The sequence below is a fragment of the Drosophila mojavensis genome, unplaced genomic scaffold (genome assembly GCF_018153725.1).
Source record: "Drosophila mojavensis isolate 15081-1352.22 unplaced genomic scaffold, ASM1815372v1 contig_80, whole genome shotgun sequence".
NCBI classification, from domain to species: domain Eukaryota; kingdom Metazoa; phylum Arthropoda; class Insecta; order Diptera; family Drosophilidae; genus Drosophila; species Drosophila mojavensis.
Genome location: NW_025318906.1, coordinates 15,445,394 through 15,463,963, shown reverse-complemented (window position 1 = coordinate 15,463,963; position 18,570 = coordinate 15,445,394). Strand labels below are relative to the sequence as shown.

At 34.7% G+C, this 18,570-nt stretch overlaps 2 protein-coding genes and 1 long non-coding RNA gene across 4 annotated transcripts in view; 1 reads left to right on the top strand and 2 right to left on the bottom strand.

The window, feature by feature from the left end:
- The window catches only part of LOC6580083, an 86,366-nt gene extending 76,141 nt beyond the window's left edge, over positions 1 to 10,225 (bottom strand). Inside the window, exon 1 of the mRNA XM_015164087.3 lies at positions 9,928 to 10,225. Within this exon, the coding sequence (XP_015019573.2) occupies positions 9,928 to 10,201 (274 nt within the window). The 5' untranslated portion in view covers positions 10,202 to 10,225. The remainder of the gene's footprint in view (positions 1 to 9,927) is intronic.
- Positions 5,618 to 6,388, top strand: LOC6580084 (transmembrane emp24 domain-containing protein 2). The gene has a single exon (XM_002005918.4). The coding sequence runs from the start codon at positions 5,709 to 5,711 to the stop codon at positions 6,315 to 6,317; it is 609 nt and encodes a 202-aa protein (XP_002005954.1). The 5' UTR covers positions 5,618 to 5,708; the 3' UTR covers positions 6,318 to 6,388.
- A 108-nt stretch (positions 10,226 to 10,333) lies between the features above and the next one.
- On the bottom strand, positions 10,334 to 14,796 carry LOC122757668. Of its 2 annotated transcripts, none has more exons than XR_006357782.1 (2): positions 14,358 to 14,796; positions 10,334 to 10,359 (listed from the first exon to the last, which is right to left on the bottom strand). It is a non-coding gene; the product is annotated as an uncharacterized LOC122757668 (long non-coding RNA). The 2 variants fall into 2 exon arrangements; XR_006357781.1 differs by having other exon boundaries at positions 14,502 to 14,796.
- Positions 14,797 to 18,570: the final 3,774 nt, after the last annotated feature.

Below are 18,570 nucleotides of genomic sequence, written 5' to 3'. Positions count from 1 at the left end.
TGTATGTATATATAAATCTGCACATGTAATTGAAAAGTCCAAGAAGCTATTCAATTGTTGGCAACATTCATAAACTGACTTAAACTTGGCGCAAATAAGTAAAATTTGTAGCAGGAAAGAGCGGAAATTCTAATGTGCATTTTATGGCCACACATAACAGAAAATGTTGCAAAACAGGACAGGAAAATGTTTTGCACTGGCATAACTTAAATGCCAGTGCCACTGCCTACATACAAGCATATATATTATATATATATATATATATATATATATATATATATATATATATATATATATCTATTCATATAGCGGAAGTACTTGGCATGCCTCATTGAAGCTCGTTAGCTGACATTCTGGCTTGCTTCGGTTAGCTGGAGGCTGGAGGCTCCAAGATGGAAACTGGAGGCTGGAGGCTGGAGGCTGGAGGCAGCTCGACTCTGTCGACAGCTCATGGCGGGCACTTTCAATTGAAATAAATCTTTACACAAAATTTGCCAATTTGTTGTTGAAGGCTGGCGCGGTCGGGGCAGACGTAAGCAATAGCCACGCCCCCTGAACAGCATTACACACATCATCCGCAACGATACGCCCATATTGCCACGACGATATCCTTGATGCCATTGTCAATACTTGAGCCTTTTTACAGCTCATTCTCAGCGTTTGTTTGCCTCAATTCTCGATTTGCTTTCATTCCAACGCCTCCCCCTCCCAACCGCCACACATCACTTTTCTCTGCATCTTCTTCGTCTTGTTCAAGTGCTTTACTCAAGTGAGATTAGCAAGATTTTGCAGCTAATGTTGGCTGTCCTTGGCATCTCAGGCGACACTGAAAGAGTTTTAGTAGCCCCAGCAACAGCAAGTGAAGAAGAAGAAGAAGAATGACTTAAGATGAAGAAGAGGATGAATTTCTGTATAACTCTGCAATAATTGTTTCAATTTCTTTTCTTGCACAATTTAATTAAAATGCGAAGAGAAATTCAATTTAAATGCGGCCCAAATAAGTAGGCAACACATTTTATCATTTGCCTCGATTTTGTGCTAAACTTTGCCATTTATGGTAATTTCTTAATTTTCATAGCAGCTACCAGTGCCTCGAGGCCTTCTCACCCCCTCGCCCCCTCCGCTTCACGTGTCGTCTCGTTTGACAATGTAAAAATTAGGCTAATGCGAGATTTTCTCGGCTGGCAGCAGCAGGAGAAACAAAACGCAAAGCAAACGAAAAAGAAAATACAAAAAAAAAAAAAAAACAACTTGTCATGGCTGGGGGCGAAATCATTTGCACCTTTAAAAAGGCATTAAAATGCGACTAGCAGTTGCCGGCAAGCAATCAACGCCACACAGAGCGACTCCTGTGCGCCCAAAAGCAAATTAGAGCACGCACGAATGCATTGGCCACAAAAATGATTTGATGAACGCAACAGAACTAGAAAAAGCGAAAAAGCGAAAAGGAAAGCCAGGTGAATGTGGGCACGCACGTCATCCCCCCCTTGCCATTCCCCGCCTTGCTCATTCGCAAATGAAACTTTTTCAGCTGGGCTTGTCCAAGGCGGCATAATAATAATTGAGTAGCTGGCAGTAGACGCAAGGCAAGGCAAGTGCCCTGCAAAAGTTTTCTGGTCATGTGGCTGCTGCTAGAAATGCAAAATAAGAGCCTACTGGCTGAGCACTGCCAAGCCATTACAGACAGGCAGACAGCCAGCGAGAGAGAGGGAGAGCGAGAGGGAGAGAGACACACACACACGCTCGCTGCTGGGGGCGTATACGCAATTTAAGCCGCTTAAAGCCAGCTGCAGCAGTAGCAGAAATATGAACCGAAACGAAACGAAACGCAACGCAACGCAACGCAACGTAAGGAAATCTGTCGCTCGAGTTGAGTTTTGGGACTTGGCAACTCGACAACGCCAGCCGCTAAGCTCTACGCACATGAAATATCCAACGGAGGCGACGACAGCAGCAGCAGCAGCAGCAGGAGCAGAAAAAAATGAGTCCTTAAGCACGCAAAAAAAACATTTCACACGCCCGACTCGCCGTCAGCATCAACAGCTTCGGCCTGAACCAGCACTTAAGGGCGTCGATGTCATGCTGATGATGAGCATAATGATGAGGATGTGGATGATGATGATGATGATGTGGAAGATGGCCGGGTCGAGCAACGAGTCAAGTGTCGGCCGAGCAGCACGCGTTGCTCAAAGTAACTCAAGTAGTGCAAATACCGCGAACAAAACCAAACTCTGCAAAAGCAGGACAAAAAAAATGAGAGAAAAAAAAAACCAGAGTGTTAGAGCAGCATCACATAGACATGAAGTTAAGTGGCGTAAAGCGTGTACTTAATCGCTTCAAGCATTACAATTTGAAATTGAATATCATAAAGGATATTCAAACAGAAAACAAAAACTAGAAAAAAAAAAAAAAAAAAAAAAAAGAAAAAAGCCAGCAAATAGTTGTAAAATGTTTAAGCGAAAATGAAGAAAAATCCAACGAGATCATCACTGTCATCATCATCATCATCATTATCAGCATTGTGGGCATGGCCAACAGTCTCGGGCTTTTGTTTGAAATAGTTGAACGTCTATCGAGTCTGAAGCCGACGCCGCTAACAAAATGTAAACGCTTTGAGTGGAATGCAAGTTATTCGAGTTATGCAAATTAAGCTCGGCTCGAACAACGGGCACAACACCCACAAATGTTGCTGTAATCCCAGCAAACGGCACTTAATTGTATGGGATATGTGCTCTCCACTTTAGACTCTACAAATATGGCAAATGCTAAGCGACTAAAAATAATGGAAATCCTTAAAAGTAAATTGCATAAAACACGAATATTTATTTTACATACATACATATTAAAGAATTGTAGGATTACATCAATCGTTTACCTTTTACCTGCATACATCAAATTTACAAAACACAGAATAACATTTTAAATGCCTATATCAGCTCTCATATCTTTCAAATTAAGCAAGCAGAGATCTAAAAATTTGTAGAGAAAATTTATATTTTGCACATTTTAATATATTTTTAAAATATTAATATATTACAATATTTATATATTTATTTAAAATACTTAAATGTTAGCCTTTTAATTTATTTTTTATAAATATAACTGTGATTACATATATTTAAAATGTTAATTATTTTTAGCAATTTCATCAAGTGCAGATAGTATTATTATTTTTATTTTTTTGATAACAATAAATAAATAAATAAATAAATAAATAAATAAATAAATATTTTTATTTTATTATTATATACACTTAAAGTATATATTATATACTTATCTTATATTTATATTTATATTCATTAATTTATTTATGTATTTCTATTATTTTTTTTTTATTTTATTTATTCTTTTTTTATCCATTAATTAATTTTTATTTTTATAATTTATAATTTACTTTTTATATTTAAAATTTTGTAGGCAAATAAATTTATTTCGTTTTATATATATATATTTACTAAGCTATGGCTTTTTCTGAATTTTATATTTTAAACGTTTAAATTATTTTATTTATTTTATTGTAAAATTTTTAAATATTGTTTATGTTTTTATATCATATTTGGAATGAAAATATTTTTGTATATATATTATTATTTATTTATTTTTATTTATTACAAATTTTATTTCAGCTGCAATATTTTTTTATTTAAATAAATTGACATTAAATTTTATTATTAAATATGCTCACATTCATATAAATATATTATTAATTTAAAAATCAATACGAATTTGATAAATGAAGCAAATGCACAAACTAATTAAAATATCTATAGAATTCCTGCAATATTAAAGTAGGCAAAAAATATCAGAATTAGCATTTAAATATGTATATTAGAGGTATCCAAAAAAAGACTCATTTTAAAGGAAAAATCTCTCGTATTTTTTTTAATGAAAATGCATTCATTGGAATGACTAATTAGTTTAATAATAAAGCTTATCATTGTCATTATTTTCGGCAATGATATAAGCATTAAATTATCCATTGTAAATTTGCAACTCAGGCAAAGGACATCTGCTCTCTGAACATTTATATTTGAGCTCTGTGCATGGAATAAGATTTTGCAGTTGGACTTCAATTAGGCACATCAAATAATGACATAATAAATAATTGATTTCTCTGCTAATTTGCGCAGCATTCCAGCATTTTGAAATTTTTGATGGGGTTTGCAGAAATCGAACACAAATACGATTCAAATCAAATTAAGATGATAAAAGCAAATTGCAAATTGGCAGCTGTCCCAGGCCCGCCCCCCGATTGACCAGTGCTCCTCCCCCCTCTGGCGGCCCCACACTCTCCATTCCATTCTTTCAGTCTGCTTCTCTGGCTCTGCTTGTACACTGGGTAATGCATATTTTATGTTATCGATTCCTTGGCACGGCGCACGGCCATCAATTGTCAAAATGTCATCCATTTTTAATGCCAGTGGGGCAGCATTTTGAAGTGCTCTCTAAAAAGCAACAAAAGGTTTTTAATTCCTCCTTCCCTCTCTATTTATATCTATCCCTTTCTTTCCACACCCCAAAAAGCCAACGAAGCTCAGTTTTAATTGTTGAGCAAATAGCAAACAAATTGCAATTTATAACTCTATAAATGTGGCAAATAAATTTCAACTGTTTTCATTGAAATAATACAACAACAAAAATGTATATATATAATGAAAATAAAGCAAAATTTTATTTGTGCCAGACTACAAATTTATTTTAATGCAAATGTAAAATTATTGCTTTTATTAATTTGTTTCTCTAACTTTATTTCATTTTATTTTATTTTTTTTTACATATTTTACTCAATTAGCTTTAAAATATATTTTTGATATTTTCTAAAGAATGTTTATTGATATAAATATACATAAATTTAAGAAACAAAATTAGGCAAAAAATAATTGAAAAATATATATTTTAATTTGTGAATGGAAAAATAATAAAATATCTAATAATATGTAGGCCAAAGATTCCCTTAACTAGAATATTTATTTATATCAATATTTAAAATTGTATAAAAAATTTAAAAAAATTTTATGAAGTCGAGGGGAAAAACATTTAATTGGAGATCATATATATTTTATGTCTTTATATATTTAAATAATTATATTTTTATATACTTTATATATTCATATTTTATATTTTATATATTTATATTATATATAAATATATTGTCAGAGTTTTTATGAAATATGAATTGATATAAATTTTAATAATTTTTTTTTTATGTTTAAAAATTTGAAATAAATTGCTACTCAATTTTTTTTATAATTATTTTTTAATTTTGTACATTCAGATACACTATTAAAATTAAAAAAAAAAAATTATAATTTTGTATATATATTTTTATTATTTCTCTAAAAATTTAATTTTAATTTTTTTTATTTTCACCAAAAGAAATTATTAGTTTTCAAAACAACTAAATGAACTTACAAATATTATAAAGTTGTATATTATATTTTGTATTCATTTATATATTTATATATTATAATTAGTTTTTAATATGAATGGAAAATATGTATTATATTATATTTTCTTAATTTCCATGGAAAACATTTATTATATTCTATTATTTTATTTGATATTCAGTCAGCTTTCATCATTATTTACTTGTCAAGTGTCTGCTCTAGCACCTTTGCATCAAGTATGCATTGAAGTCGTATAGAGATCGGAACAAATATAAATTCCATACGCATACAACAAATACAAATTCAAAAGGAAATTTCGAAATGTTGATTTTCATAGGCATTTTAGTGTTGTTGCCACTGGCTCGCGGCTTCCTCATTACAGTGGATGCCCATGAGATGGCCTGTTTCTTTGATCGCGCACAGGTGAAGGACAAGGTCGCGATTAGCTTTGAGGTGATGGAGGGCGGCTTCAAGGACATTGCCGTGGAGATTCTGGCGCCAGACAATGAGATGCTCTACCATGCCGAGGCCGAGACGAGTGGCAAATATACGTTTGCGGCCAACAAAGATGGCCAGTACACACTGTGCTTCGACAACTCGAAGTCGACGCTGACTCCGAAAGTTCTGATGTTCCACTACACCGTTGTCAAGGACATTGGCCACTACATCGATCCGCACAAGCGCACCGACGACATTGTCGAGCAGTCGGTGCTGCAGGAGTACATCAATGAGCTCTCCAGCCAGATAATTGTCGTGCAGCACGAGCAGGAGTACATGCATGCGCGCTACAAAGGACATCTGGAGCTCAGCGCCAATGTGCACTTTCGCCTGGTGGCCTGGTCAATCTTTGGGCCCTCGCTACTGCTGGGCATGACCGTCATTGAGATCTATTATCTGAAGCGTTTCTTTGAGGTCAAGCGTGTGGTATGAACATGAGTTTCCCTTTGCACTATAGAATATGTTGTAATGTTCAATTAAATCATGTTCTATTTTATGAAAAAGTTTTGATGGGTATGATTCTTTCAGAGAAAGAGAGATAGAAAGAGAGAGAGAGATATAGAGTTATATAGAGGGAGTCTGAGTGAGAGGGAAGCCAATATATGAAGAGGCAGACAGAGAAAAACAAGAAAGAGAAGGAAACTGATTGAAAGGAGAGAGAAAGAAGCAGAGACAGAGAGAGATAGCAAGCCAAAGAGGGAGACGTCAAGCTATACAGAAAAAGATAGCGACAGAGTGAGGGAGAGAGAATGAGAGAGGTCGAGGCAGGAAGAGACGGACAGAGACAGGGTGAGAGAAAGAGATGGAGAGGCAGACAGACAGAGAGAGAAATAGGGGAGAGATATAGAGAGAGATAAAGAGATAGAGAGAGATATTGAGAGAGAAGGAGAGAGGGCCAGAGAGAGTAAGACAAAGGGAGTGGCTGATGGTGAAAGAAGAGGAGAGAGAAAAATATATAGAGCGAGAGCATAACCAAACAAGACAAAGATAGAGATATAGAGAGAGATAAAGAGATAGAGCTAAATAGTGAAGCGACGAGAGTTAGGGACAGAGGATGAGACAAGGTGAGCCAATCTCCTTCCCAGAAGTCTATAATACCCCGTTTTCATGCCATTTTCAATGAGTATCACAAGTTCCTCAATTAATCATATTTCAGATTAGCCACTGCCCAGTCGCTCGCACCTACTTTATTAGTCACCCACATAAGCAAGGGAAACTTTGATATTTAACACAAGCCAATTGACTTGGGAAATATTAAACGTATCAATGAATCACACAGACACACACACACACACACACACATATACATATATGATATAGTGTTCCGCTGCTGGTCTATGCTCATCTTTCAGCCACAATTTGTTGCACATTTCATGCTTCACAAGTCATAAAACTTTCAAGCAATACACACACACACACGCACACACACGCACACACTCTGGCAGTCATGCATATGAGAAATAGCATAAAGTATCCGCAAAGTTGGCGCTCAAGTATCCATAAAGTTCACTTCACCTATAAACTGTGCCCACATTGGATTAGCACAAATTTATGGCAGCTCCCAGTTGCCACTCGCCAGCTCCACTTACCCCGCCTCCACCCCCGCCCAGCCCCTGGCAATAACAATGCGTAAAGCAACAACAAACTTATCATATTCATTCACAAGTTTCTTTCTTTTCTCAGTTTTTCTCTTTATTTTTTTTCATCTCTGACACCAGATTACTAACTGGGATATATTTCCAGTGGCTGGGAAACGCTTGGATGGGAAAGTTTTTGTCTCTTATTTACGACAATGTCGCGTCAAGTTTTTTATATATACAAAACAAGTAAGTTTTTTCGGCAAGTTTCTCTCTCTCTCTCCCTCTCTCCCTCCCTCCCTCTCTCTCTCTCTCTCTATTTTGTTGCATAATACAAAATGAAGCATGTTGCTGGCTGAATTGGATTGGCAGCACTCGAGCCGAGTCGAGTCAAGTCGCGGCATCTGCTCATCCGGTCATGGAGTCAACTTCAAAGCCGGAGAAAAAAAGGCCACACTATTGCTCCCCAGCGTGAAATGAAAGCAAAAGTTCATGCTGATCCAAGCAGCGGCGACAGCTGTGCGACGGCTTGGCTAACAAGCAGCAGCCAGTCCTGGCCATGGCCAGAGCTGCGAGCCATGCGTAAAAAGGCGCGACAGCAGCCGGATGAAGATGCTGAATGAGATGGAGTGGAGACCTATAGGCTAAAGACAAAAAGCGGCAGCTCACGCAATCTGGTGGAAAGCCAGAGATATGCTAGATGGGAGAATATTTGACAATATTGAATGTTAACAGGAAGAACAGCAGATGCCTATGGGAGGAAAGGAGGCAGATGAGAAGAGAGAGAGAGCAAGCGAGTGAGGTAGATAAGGATTAAGGTAACAGAAATGTTGAAAGAGAGAGATAGAGAGATCGAAAAGAGAAAGAGAGAGAGAGAGAAATTGTGTGAAAATAATGAGAAAAAGTTAGCGCTAGAGACAAAGAAATACAGATCGAGAGATAGAAATATTGAATGAGAGCGTCAGCGAAAGGGAGAGAGATGGAAATAGAGAGGGAGTGAGACAGTGAGTGAAGGAGAAAGAAAGATGTAAATATTAAGATGAAAATGTGGACCATAGTCACCAATCGAGAAAGAAAATGACATCGAACGGAAAATGGAAATAAAGAGAGAAAGAGAGAAGATAAAGAAGGATATATAAATATATCTATAGTGAGAGAGAGGAGGATTCAAAAAGAGGGAGTGACGCAGAGATAGAGAAAAAGAGAAAGAAAGAGAATGTCAAAGACATATATATAAATACTTCTACGAAGCTAGAGTCATATAGAAACAAAGAGAGGGGAAGGAAAGACATGTAGAAAATAAATAGAAGAAAGTCCAAGCAAACATCGATGAAAAGAGAGAGATAGAGATAGTAGTTATGTGAGCTTTCATATCCACTCAATATGCTGGCCAGATTAATATTAAATAATCTTCTCAACTAGAGGCAGACAACAGCAGCATGAAACACATTTCGACACATAATTTAGCACATTAATAAATTTGTCTGCTCGCATTTATCTTAGGCAAAACATGTGAAGGCTTTATCTAGTTACATATTGAAGATGAAGATGGGACACAGAGGTCCATTTGGCATATTGCAAGACCAATCTGTGAGATGAATAGTTAGGCTAGGTTTCTCTATATGGATACCAAGTTGAATTCGATATACATTTGTATATATGTATTTTATATATTTCTCTATATTTATATACATATATTTAATTATGTATTTATTTATATTCTCCCATCAATCCCATCGATAATATTGATTAGCACACTTTTCGCCATGTTATCTCTCGTTGAAAAGCTGTTCATCATTGTGATTAGCTGCTGCTGCTGCTGCTGCTGCTGCTGCTGCACGGCACTCGACAGCGCCTGGCCTTAATTATGTTTTGTATACTTCAGCGATGTTCAGCTAATTGCCAAGCATTGCATTGGCTGTAAACAAGGCTTCCGCAGGCAACAGCAGGAGTAGCAGCAGCAGCAGCAGCAGCAGCAGCAGCAGCAGCAGGAGCAGCAACAGCAGGAGTAGAAGCAGCAGGAGCAGGAGCAGCTGTTGTTGTTGTTGCTGCTGCTGCTGCTGCTGCAATTCAATTTTCTATTATGTAAGCGAGTTGGAAGCAATGCAATGTTAATAAAATATGCCCCGCTCTGCACCCTCCCCCATTCTTGCCCATACTTAATATCAAAGGCAAACTCAAGACGTCAGCGGCAGCTCACTTCAGTGGGGAGCGGGGCAAAGAGCAACAGCGCGTATACGCAACGTGCTGCGCCTTTTGTGCTGACACACACACAGTGAGAGCGCACAACAATGGCCAATATATCCATGTGTGTGTGTGTGTGCGACATTGGGAGCCACTGTTATTTGACATTTATTTGCCATTTCCACCCAACCACAATGGCGTTTGCCGCCAGCGCCAGCCCACAAATAAGAACAAGATGATGTAGAGTAAGAGTAAGAAGAGGAAGCAGCAGCTGTACTTACCTCGCTTCTGTGGCATCGTCGAGGGCGACGGCGTTGACTGTGTCGCTGCCAACAGCTGCAGCAGCAGCAACAGCCCAAAGAGCAGCCCGAAGCCTGCCGCAGCTCCTGCTCCTCTATTGTTCTGCCCCAGCGCTGGCCGGGCGACTGTTGATCCACGCATCCAACTGGGATTCGCTTGTTGATTCTGTTTCGGTTTCGGTTTCGATTTCGATTTCGATTTTGGTTTCGGTTTTTGCAGCTGATTTCGATACAAAGCGCCTTTGCTCTCGCTCATTTTGCACGCCAAACACTTTTTTCACTTGATTAATATTTTCTCAATATATATTAATATATATAGATATATATATATATTTTATTTTTATTTATTTACCACTTTAACACTCACACTCGCTCGCTCGCTCTTTCGCGCTTTTATTGTTTCATTTTTAATTGCTAAAAAAAATATAACTGTAGATTTTGTAATAAATGTGAAATATGAAATATGCAAATAGCTGATTCAATAATCCGCCCACTTTATTTGTTATGCAATATTTGTTATTAATTTAACAGCAATTAATAATATAAATGGCCGCGATTTATACAGTTCTTAACAATATGATGTAACATATAAATATTTATGTATTTACATACAGATATACATTTTTGTTATTTATATTAAATTCTTTCCGTTCGCTTGCCTAAATGGTTTTATTATTTTAGCCAGCGATTTAACGAGCTGTCGCTTTAAATATCACAGAGCTTTGTTTATAATGGGATTTAAATGTGATTTCCTATATGATTCTATAATAATATTTTAAACATGAATTTTCTACAACTGATTTGCATGAATTGAATTTTTTTTAATTATGGAATTTATAGGAAAGTTATGCAGACATTGTTTAAAGTAAATAAGATAATTTATAAAAAAAAATAAGAATTATAAAAAAAAAGAATTAAATTAATGCAGATATCTTAAAAAAAAAATATATTAAAAATAAATAAATAAATAAAAATAATAAAATATTTTGGTTTTTAATCTAAATAAAAAATAAGTTGATTTAATTCAATTATTTATTAAATTATAAAATTTTTCATATTAATTAATAAATTATAATAAATAAAAATAATAATTTTTTTAAATTAATAAATTATAATAAATAAAAATATATATTTTTTTAATCTATATAAAAAACTCAATTAATTTCATAAAGCCTTTTGGTTCAATTAAGGAATTAATTTAGTTAATTGAAAATTAATATTATTAATATCCATATTATAAATGCCTTGAATCTATGGTATATATTAAGTGATATTTAGCTTGTTAAATTTATTTTGATCTGATCTCTTTCCTATATGCCTTGCATCTATACTATATGTTTATAAACTGTAGCATCAGTACTAATCATCTGCATTAGATATTTTACACTGCCAGCGCAAAACCAATATACTCTTTTGTCCCATCGTGTGGGAGAGCATAAAAAATCATTTTACGCAATGGAATCTTCAGCTAAATGACTTTTGCTAAAGGAATTCCACTCTAAGGCTGCGTTGCTTTTTCGACGATTCTCTTCGCGTTGCACGTGCCACAGTTCATGATGCACGTTTCACGAGCCACGAGCCACGTTTCACTTTTTACGTTGCACATTCAATGCGTTGCTCTTTAGTCAACATCCTTTTATTTGAGACAGAAATGGAATAGATTATAGATATATGAGATGAGTATATGAAACCTAAAGTTTTTAGCTTTATTTGAATTTGAATTCCAAATAATTGACGAGCTTTGCAGAAAATTATTTCTACTATCCTAATAAAAACTGAAAGACCTATAAACTATATTACTTTACAATCCCCTGCTTTTATACACTTTTATACAAAACTAATACGCCCCTTTACATATACTAAAAACTATAATTTAGTATTGAAATATCTGCAAACTCTATAAAACTAATCTAGCTCTAAGCAGCTCTTCCTCAATCTCAGCCAAATCTCTCTTAAAATCCAATATCCCCACACTCACATACACACACACACACACACACACACACACATGAATGCGCATAAAAATAATAAGTTTTCATTGAAATATCTCCGGCTTAAGGCCACCTGTGTCACAGTGGTATTTACTCCAGCCAAACTTCCCATTCGCACTGCTTACTTTAAAATCGTTTAGAGCTTGTCGCATGCCGAATGCAAACAGAGTGAAAAAGCTTTAAAAAAAAATGCCAAAAAGAGCCAAAAAAAAAAATGGGTGTCACATATTTCTTGGACGCTGGCTCCAGGCTCCAGCTCGCTCCACTCTCTGGCTGGCTGGGTGTTTGGCTGGCTGCTTGGCTGGTTGGCTGGTTGGTTGGTTGGTTGGTTGACCTCCAGGCACACTAATTGCTGCAATTTTTCAAGCTCTAAAGCACACCGTTTCTGTAGCCGAGTGCTACAAACATTTTTGAGGTCGTTTTCTGCGTGGCATTGCATTCCCTTTTGCCGTTTTTATACTCTGCCACGAAATGTGAAATGAGTATATTGGCTTTGTGCAATGTACGTATTGCTCTCCGTTCGTTCGTCTAACTATATCAATATATGTATGTATATAAATATATACACTAATTGGGGGCGTGACAAAGTTTGGGTCATGAATAAGTATTAGCCAGTCGGTAATGCCTGTCCCTACTATTTTTCAGTTTGGGATATGTCCATCTAACCGTATTAATATACATATATGTACACCAATTGGGGGCGTGTCACAGTTTGGGCCGTGAATGAGTACCCTGCAGTCGGTAATGCCTGTTCTTAATTTTTTTTTTTCAGTTATGGAAATGCATTTGTGAAAATATCAAAAGCGGCCGAAAATGGCCCCTCTCCTGGTCCATGTCGAGGCTCTAATGAAGAATGATGCGGCTGGCCTCGAGTCCACCTCCGCTGCTCCGGCGGCATTTGAGAAATGGCGGTCATTTTTACGTAGCTCCTGGCACACTCGACGGCGGCTCAGCGGACTCAACGGACTCAGCGGACTCGAGGGACTCGCAATGAAATGCTTTATTATACATAATATCCCAAGTTGTTGGATTTATTAACAACATTTACACGAAACGTCCACACTCAGTCATAAATGAACATTTTCATGTAGCTAAGTTAATTCATAATTAATACGCGGCTAACTCTTTACACTGGCCGACAAAATACGGGTTCAATTTTTTGTGCTTTCTCTTTTTTCGGAAAACTAATGAAAATCTAATAATGAATACAAAAGTTTTCTTTGTGAATCTACAGCTTCTAGCTACGTTTTGTATCTCTTTGAAAACTTCTTTGAGAAGAAATTATTTTCTACGAAATTCAAGGAAATTCAATTGAAAGAAAATGTTTAGGAAATTTAGTTTATGACTTTTAGCAAACATAATACTCTGGAGTATTGAAAACTCGTTATGTTTAATAAATAAATTAAAATTTAATGTGAAATTGCAGGTAGTAAATATATAAAATAAAAATTGTTATTATTTGAAAGCTTAGGTATTTAAAAATATGTGAATATATTAGCAAAAAATCGAATATTTACTTCATCTTGAGTAAAAAAGAAATTAAGCTTATTTGCCATTAAATATTTTATTTATGTTAAAAATGTAAGTAATGTTACAAAATATAAAAAATATTTAAAAATAAAATTTTAAATATTTAAAAATAAAATTCTAAAACATATTGAAATTATACTTAAATTATGTGCATATTTTAATATATTATATAAATAAATATGGAATTTATGATGAAAATTGCTATATATTTTAATATATTAAATATATTGAGATTAAACTGTTGAAATTTCTGAAATTCGATATTTGCAATTTGCCATTAACACTCTTTGCTTAAATAATAATCTAAAGTGCATAAAACCTGTTTGCTCAGCTACATTTCAGGAACTCTAACATATTGTATGTATAATTTACTGATATTATCTACTATTACACCACATTTAAGTGAAACTTCACAGCCATATAGCTAAAATATTAAATTCTGTAGATTTTCTTAACTGTTCTTGGTATTCGCTCATAGATGTAATTATTTTCACCACCAAGTAAATTACATCAAAAGTATCTGAAAACTTCAAAACAAAAAGTCCGCCCAAGTTGAAGGTTTATGTGGGCCTTTTTAGAGTTATTTAAACAAACTTTTTACTGTTGAAAATATAAGAAACACAATTACAGCTGGCTGCTTAATATTAAAAACAAAAAAAAGGGCCAAGAGGTTTTGTTTAGTGAAAAAAAAAGAGAAAAGTTGAAAAACCCAGAGGGTCTCCAAAGTCCGAAAGCGCAACGTTGAACGTGAAACGTTGAAGCGGCAATAAAAATCAAAACCGGGTGTGCATATGGCGAAAAGGGCAACATAAAACAAATCCAGTCAAGTGAAACCCAAAATCAGGAGTGCGGGCGGATTTCCTGTTGCCGATTGATGGACGTGGCACGTACACTCTCGCTGCTATTTTGTATACATTTTTCTTTTTCACGTTGTTATTTAAATAGGGTCCGCACGAGTCGTGATAAAAGCTATAGAGTTCCGGACTTTGTTAGAACATTAAATTTAATTTTTATCATTGCGAGGCAAATTATTACACAATGCGACGGTTGCGACGTCTTACGAAATGGCCGCCCGTTTGTCGTCGGCCGTGTGGAATAGACAATGCGTGTTATCCTGATGCCGTTCGCACAAGAACTGAGCGCGCGCGTCAGCGACCTGCACGAAGTTAGCACAAAACTGCGATTGCCAATCGGTTGGCTGTGTGACGAGCGCGAAATGGCAGACGGACACGACGACCTGAAGCTTTGGCTTGCCACGGCAAACTGACGTCGACACTGAAAGCTGCTGCGGCTATAGCTATAGCAACATCTATAGCTATTGCCATGTCTATAGTTGTAACTGTAACTGTAACTGTAAATGAAAGTGAAGTTTTGCTTTAGCATGCTTCTGAGCGAAACGGTTGAGTTTATCTGAGTGGGAGAGAGAGCGTAAAAGCTTTGCCAGAGAGCATTAATCTGTCACACTCTCTCGCTGTCTCTCTCGTTCTGCGTCATATGGCGTTTGTTTACGTGCCAACAGCTGATGCCCCACAGCCGACAGCACGTGCTCAGCGCACTTGCCTGCGCTCAGATTAGACAGCTTGAAACATGCTTTTTTTTTTCGCTGCTACATTTTAAAAGAGTTGGGTAAGGGCAGCAATGTATGTAGGTCTGCATGTATGTGCATATGTATGTATGATTATATGCATGAGTCCGTGTGTGTGTGTGTTATAAGAGCAGCAAAACAAATCAAAGTTATTTTGACATTCTTTCAATTAAAATATTTTACGGTAGGGCAAAACAATTATTTCTGTGCATTGACGCCCACCCTTTAATTAATATTTTTGAATGGCATGCATAGAATTTAGCCAAAGATATTGATTTTCTCCTGAAATATTTTATTGTGCTACATACAATGTATGTACATATGTATATTTATTGTATATACAAACAGATTTTATAATTATCAGTTATCTGAGCGAGGTCTTAAAAGCTGAAAAAGTTATTAAATTCAGCACTGACTTAAATAAAATAAAAAATTAAAATTAAAATTAAATTGAACTTAGCAAATTTTCATTTATATTTATTTATTTATTTAGTTATTATTATAATAATATTATAATATTAATAAATATTATAATATTATAAAAAAAAGTTAAATATTAAGATATACTATAAATAATATTTGAATAAAATGCATTTTTCTTAGTATTATTTAATATATATATATATGTATATTTTATTAATTTTTTAATTGTTATTTTATAGTATTTATTTCGTTTATTATTATTTCTATTTTTTATATATATTTTTCTGTTTAATATGATAGACTTATCTTTTTAATAGAATTATCTATCTTTTTTTTTCAATTTTGATTTAATTTTTTATATATTTTGAATAATAACATTTAAAAAATAAATATTTTTAATATTATTTTTTTATTACAATATTTTATGTTAATATATTTTTGTATATTTTTTTTATTTTTTTTTTTTTTTTATTGTTTTATATTATTATTTTTTTTTAATTTAATAATATTTTCATTAAGTTTATTGTCTAGATTGCAAGATTTTTAAAAATTAAATACATTCAACTTCAGTTAACAACTTCTCTCTATATATGTATGTATTTCCATGTATATAAAATTACAACTTTGATTACCCAAAACTGGGCACTTGTGAGTGCTCTTAGCGTGACCTGCAGACGACCTCTGCATGCCAATTAGACGGGCAATTGGGAGACGCTTTCACTCGATGCGCGCAAACGTAAAAAAGTTAAAGGCCAAATTTTTCGGAAGGTTTCGCCATTTTCAATGCTGGCCAAGTTGCTTTTTATCGTCCCCCTCCCCCTGTCAGTCACTCTGTCTCTCTCTCCCTCTCCTCTTATTAGCCCACCCCCACCAGCGTCCTTTACCGTTATCTTGGCTCAGCGTTTCGCGTCTGCTGCTTATTTTCTCATTTCCCGTCTTCTTCGTCTTCTTCGCAGGGCAAGTTGTGAGCGCAGGTGTCAAAAACAGCGCCGAATGTTGCCGCCAAATGTTCATTTTGTTGTTGTTTTTTTTTTTTTATGCTTTGACAACGTATAAAACCACCCACGGAACCAGCCCAGCCACCCCAACCACCCCAAACCTCCAGACGGCAACTGCTTTTTGAACTGACACTTACAACTTTTTCTTGTCGCCGCTGACATTTTTCTACATCATCTGTTTCTTTCACCTGTTTCTGTCACCTGAACTCGTGCTGCCACCGCCCCCGCTTGCTGGCCCCCTCAGCTGTTGGTAGTTGCTCCTTTGAATCGCTGCCTCGCTCGCACTTTTCCGCCTTCGGCCTTTATTTAATTTTCCTTTGTATTCCCGCCGAGTCGCATCAACTTTATGCCAGCCATAAAGCAAAGTGCCTCGGCATTCATTTTTATTTTACTAAGCATATTAAACTCGAATTCCATATGTGGATCTTGTCATCATGCGAGGCGCTGCTGCTCAACAAACGAACGTCGAAATGGTTAAAACTCTTAAATATTTAATAGCCAGCAGGAAGCGCAATTCCTTTTCAACTGAAGTAGGGAAACTAAAGCTTGAAGAGATAAAACTGATTTACTATATATGCTTACGATATATACCTATGTATGCATGTATGAATAAGAAGTAGGGATGGCTTAGTCTAAGAAATGCTCGACTAGCATATAACTGCACTAGCATATATGTAGGTATATATTCTTTTATCTTGTGCAGGTCTTTTATCTAATGTCTCTAATATAATAGTTAATGGATTTATTAGTGAAGTAGTTAATATTCCTAAAAACTTTCAAATGGATACACTTGACTGTAATGGTGTTCAATTTACGCTTCAGAGCCCAGATTTTTATACTCAGACTCATGCATAAGTTCATATATTAAATTTAGTATATCTACAGCTGGGTTTGTAATACTCTCCTTTGGTCTTTTAACTTTTCTTATCCCATAGCTTGTAAGACTTCATGTTCTTCTCTTACATATTCTTATCGCTGGAGTTTTAGGAATTAGCGTTCAGCTGTCTATCTATAGAGCCCATACATCTGATTTTTAACTAGCATAGGAGGCATATATGGTATCCTTGCATATTTGGCATGAACATAGCTTGAATATTCAAATTTATCTAAGACTTTTAGATTTTTTTAAATATTTCTCTACATATATTTTAGTATCCTTTACATATATTTTATTATTATTAATATTAATTTCTTTACATATATTATATTATCTTTTACATATATTTTATTATTAATTTCTTTACATATATTTTATTATATTTTACATAAAATTTTTTATTAATTTCTTTATATATATTTTATTATCTTTTAAATATATTTTAATATTCACTTCTTTACATATATTTTATTATCTTTTACATATATGTATTTTAGTATTAATTTCTTTACAAATATATTCTTATCTTTTACATATATTTTAGTATTAATTTCTTTACATATATTTTATTATCTTTTACATATATTTTATTATTCCTTTTTGGTATCTAAACAATACAACCAATTAAATATAAAAGACCAAAACCCATACACATTACATAATCTATATAAGCTAATTCAATTTGTTGATATTCATCAAAATTATTCAACAAATTGCAATTGTTATTCAATTATGTCGAAGCATTTGTTTATTGTGAATGCAGCCGTCAAATACTAATTCGATTGTGAATAGCCAAAAGCCAATCAAAAACCCAACAACAACAAAAAATATGAAAATAAATTTAAATTTGTATAAAATTTCTATCAAATATAAAATATGATTTAAATATAAATTGGGGCAATTGAAATGCCTATTGACCGCAAATGTATAAATAGATATTGATAGATTTAGATAAATATATATACTTATATATGTGTAATATATATATTTATGTATATATATATATACTTTTGCCTTTTGATGATTTTGTGCGTTGTTTTGTGGTTGGAATCAAAGCAAAAATCACTCATACGCCGCGTTGCCGTTGCCGTTGGCAATACGACATCGAATACACAATAAATATTTATGCAGTGTTTTGTATAATGTGTGCAGGTGTGCGTCTGTGTGTGTGTGTGTGAGTGTGTACTTTGTAATTACATACGCACACCCACACACACACAC

Bases quoted from the DNA above. Each gene is read 5' to 3' on its own strand.
- LOC6580084 (XM_002005918.4), top strand. From the start codon at position 5,709: ATGTTGATTTTCATAGGCATTTTAGTGTTGTTGCCACTGGCTCGCGGC.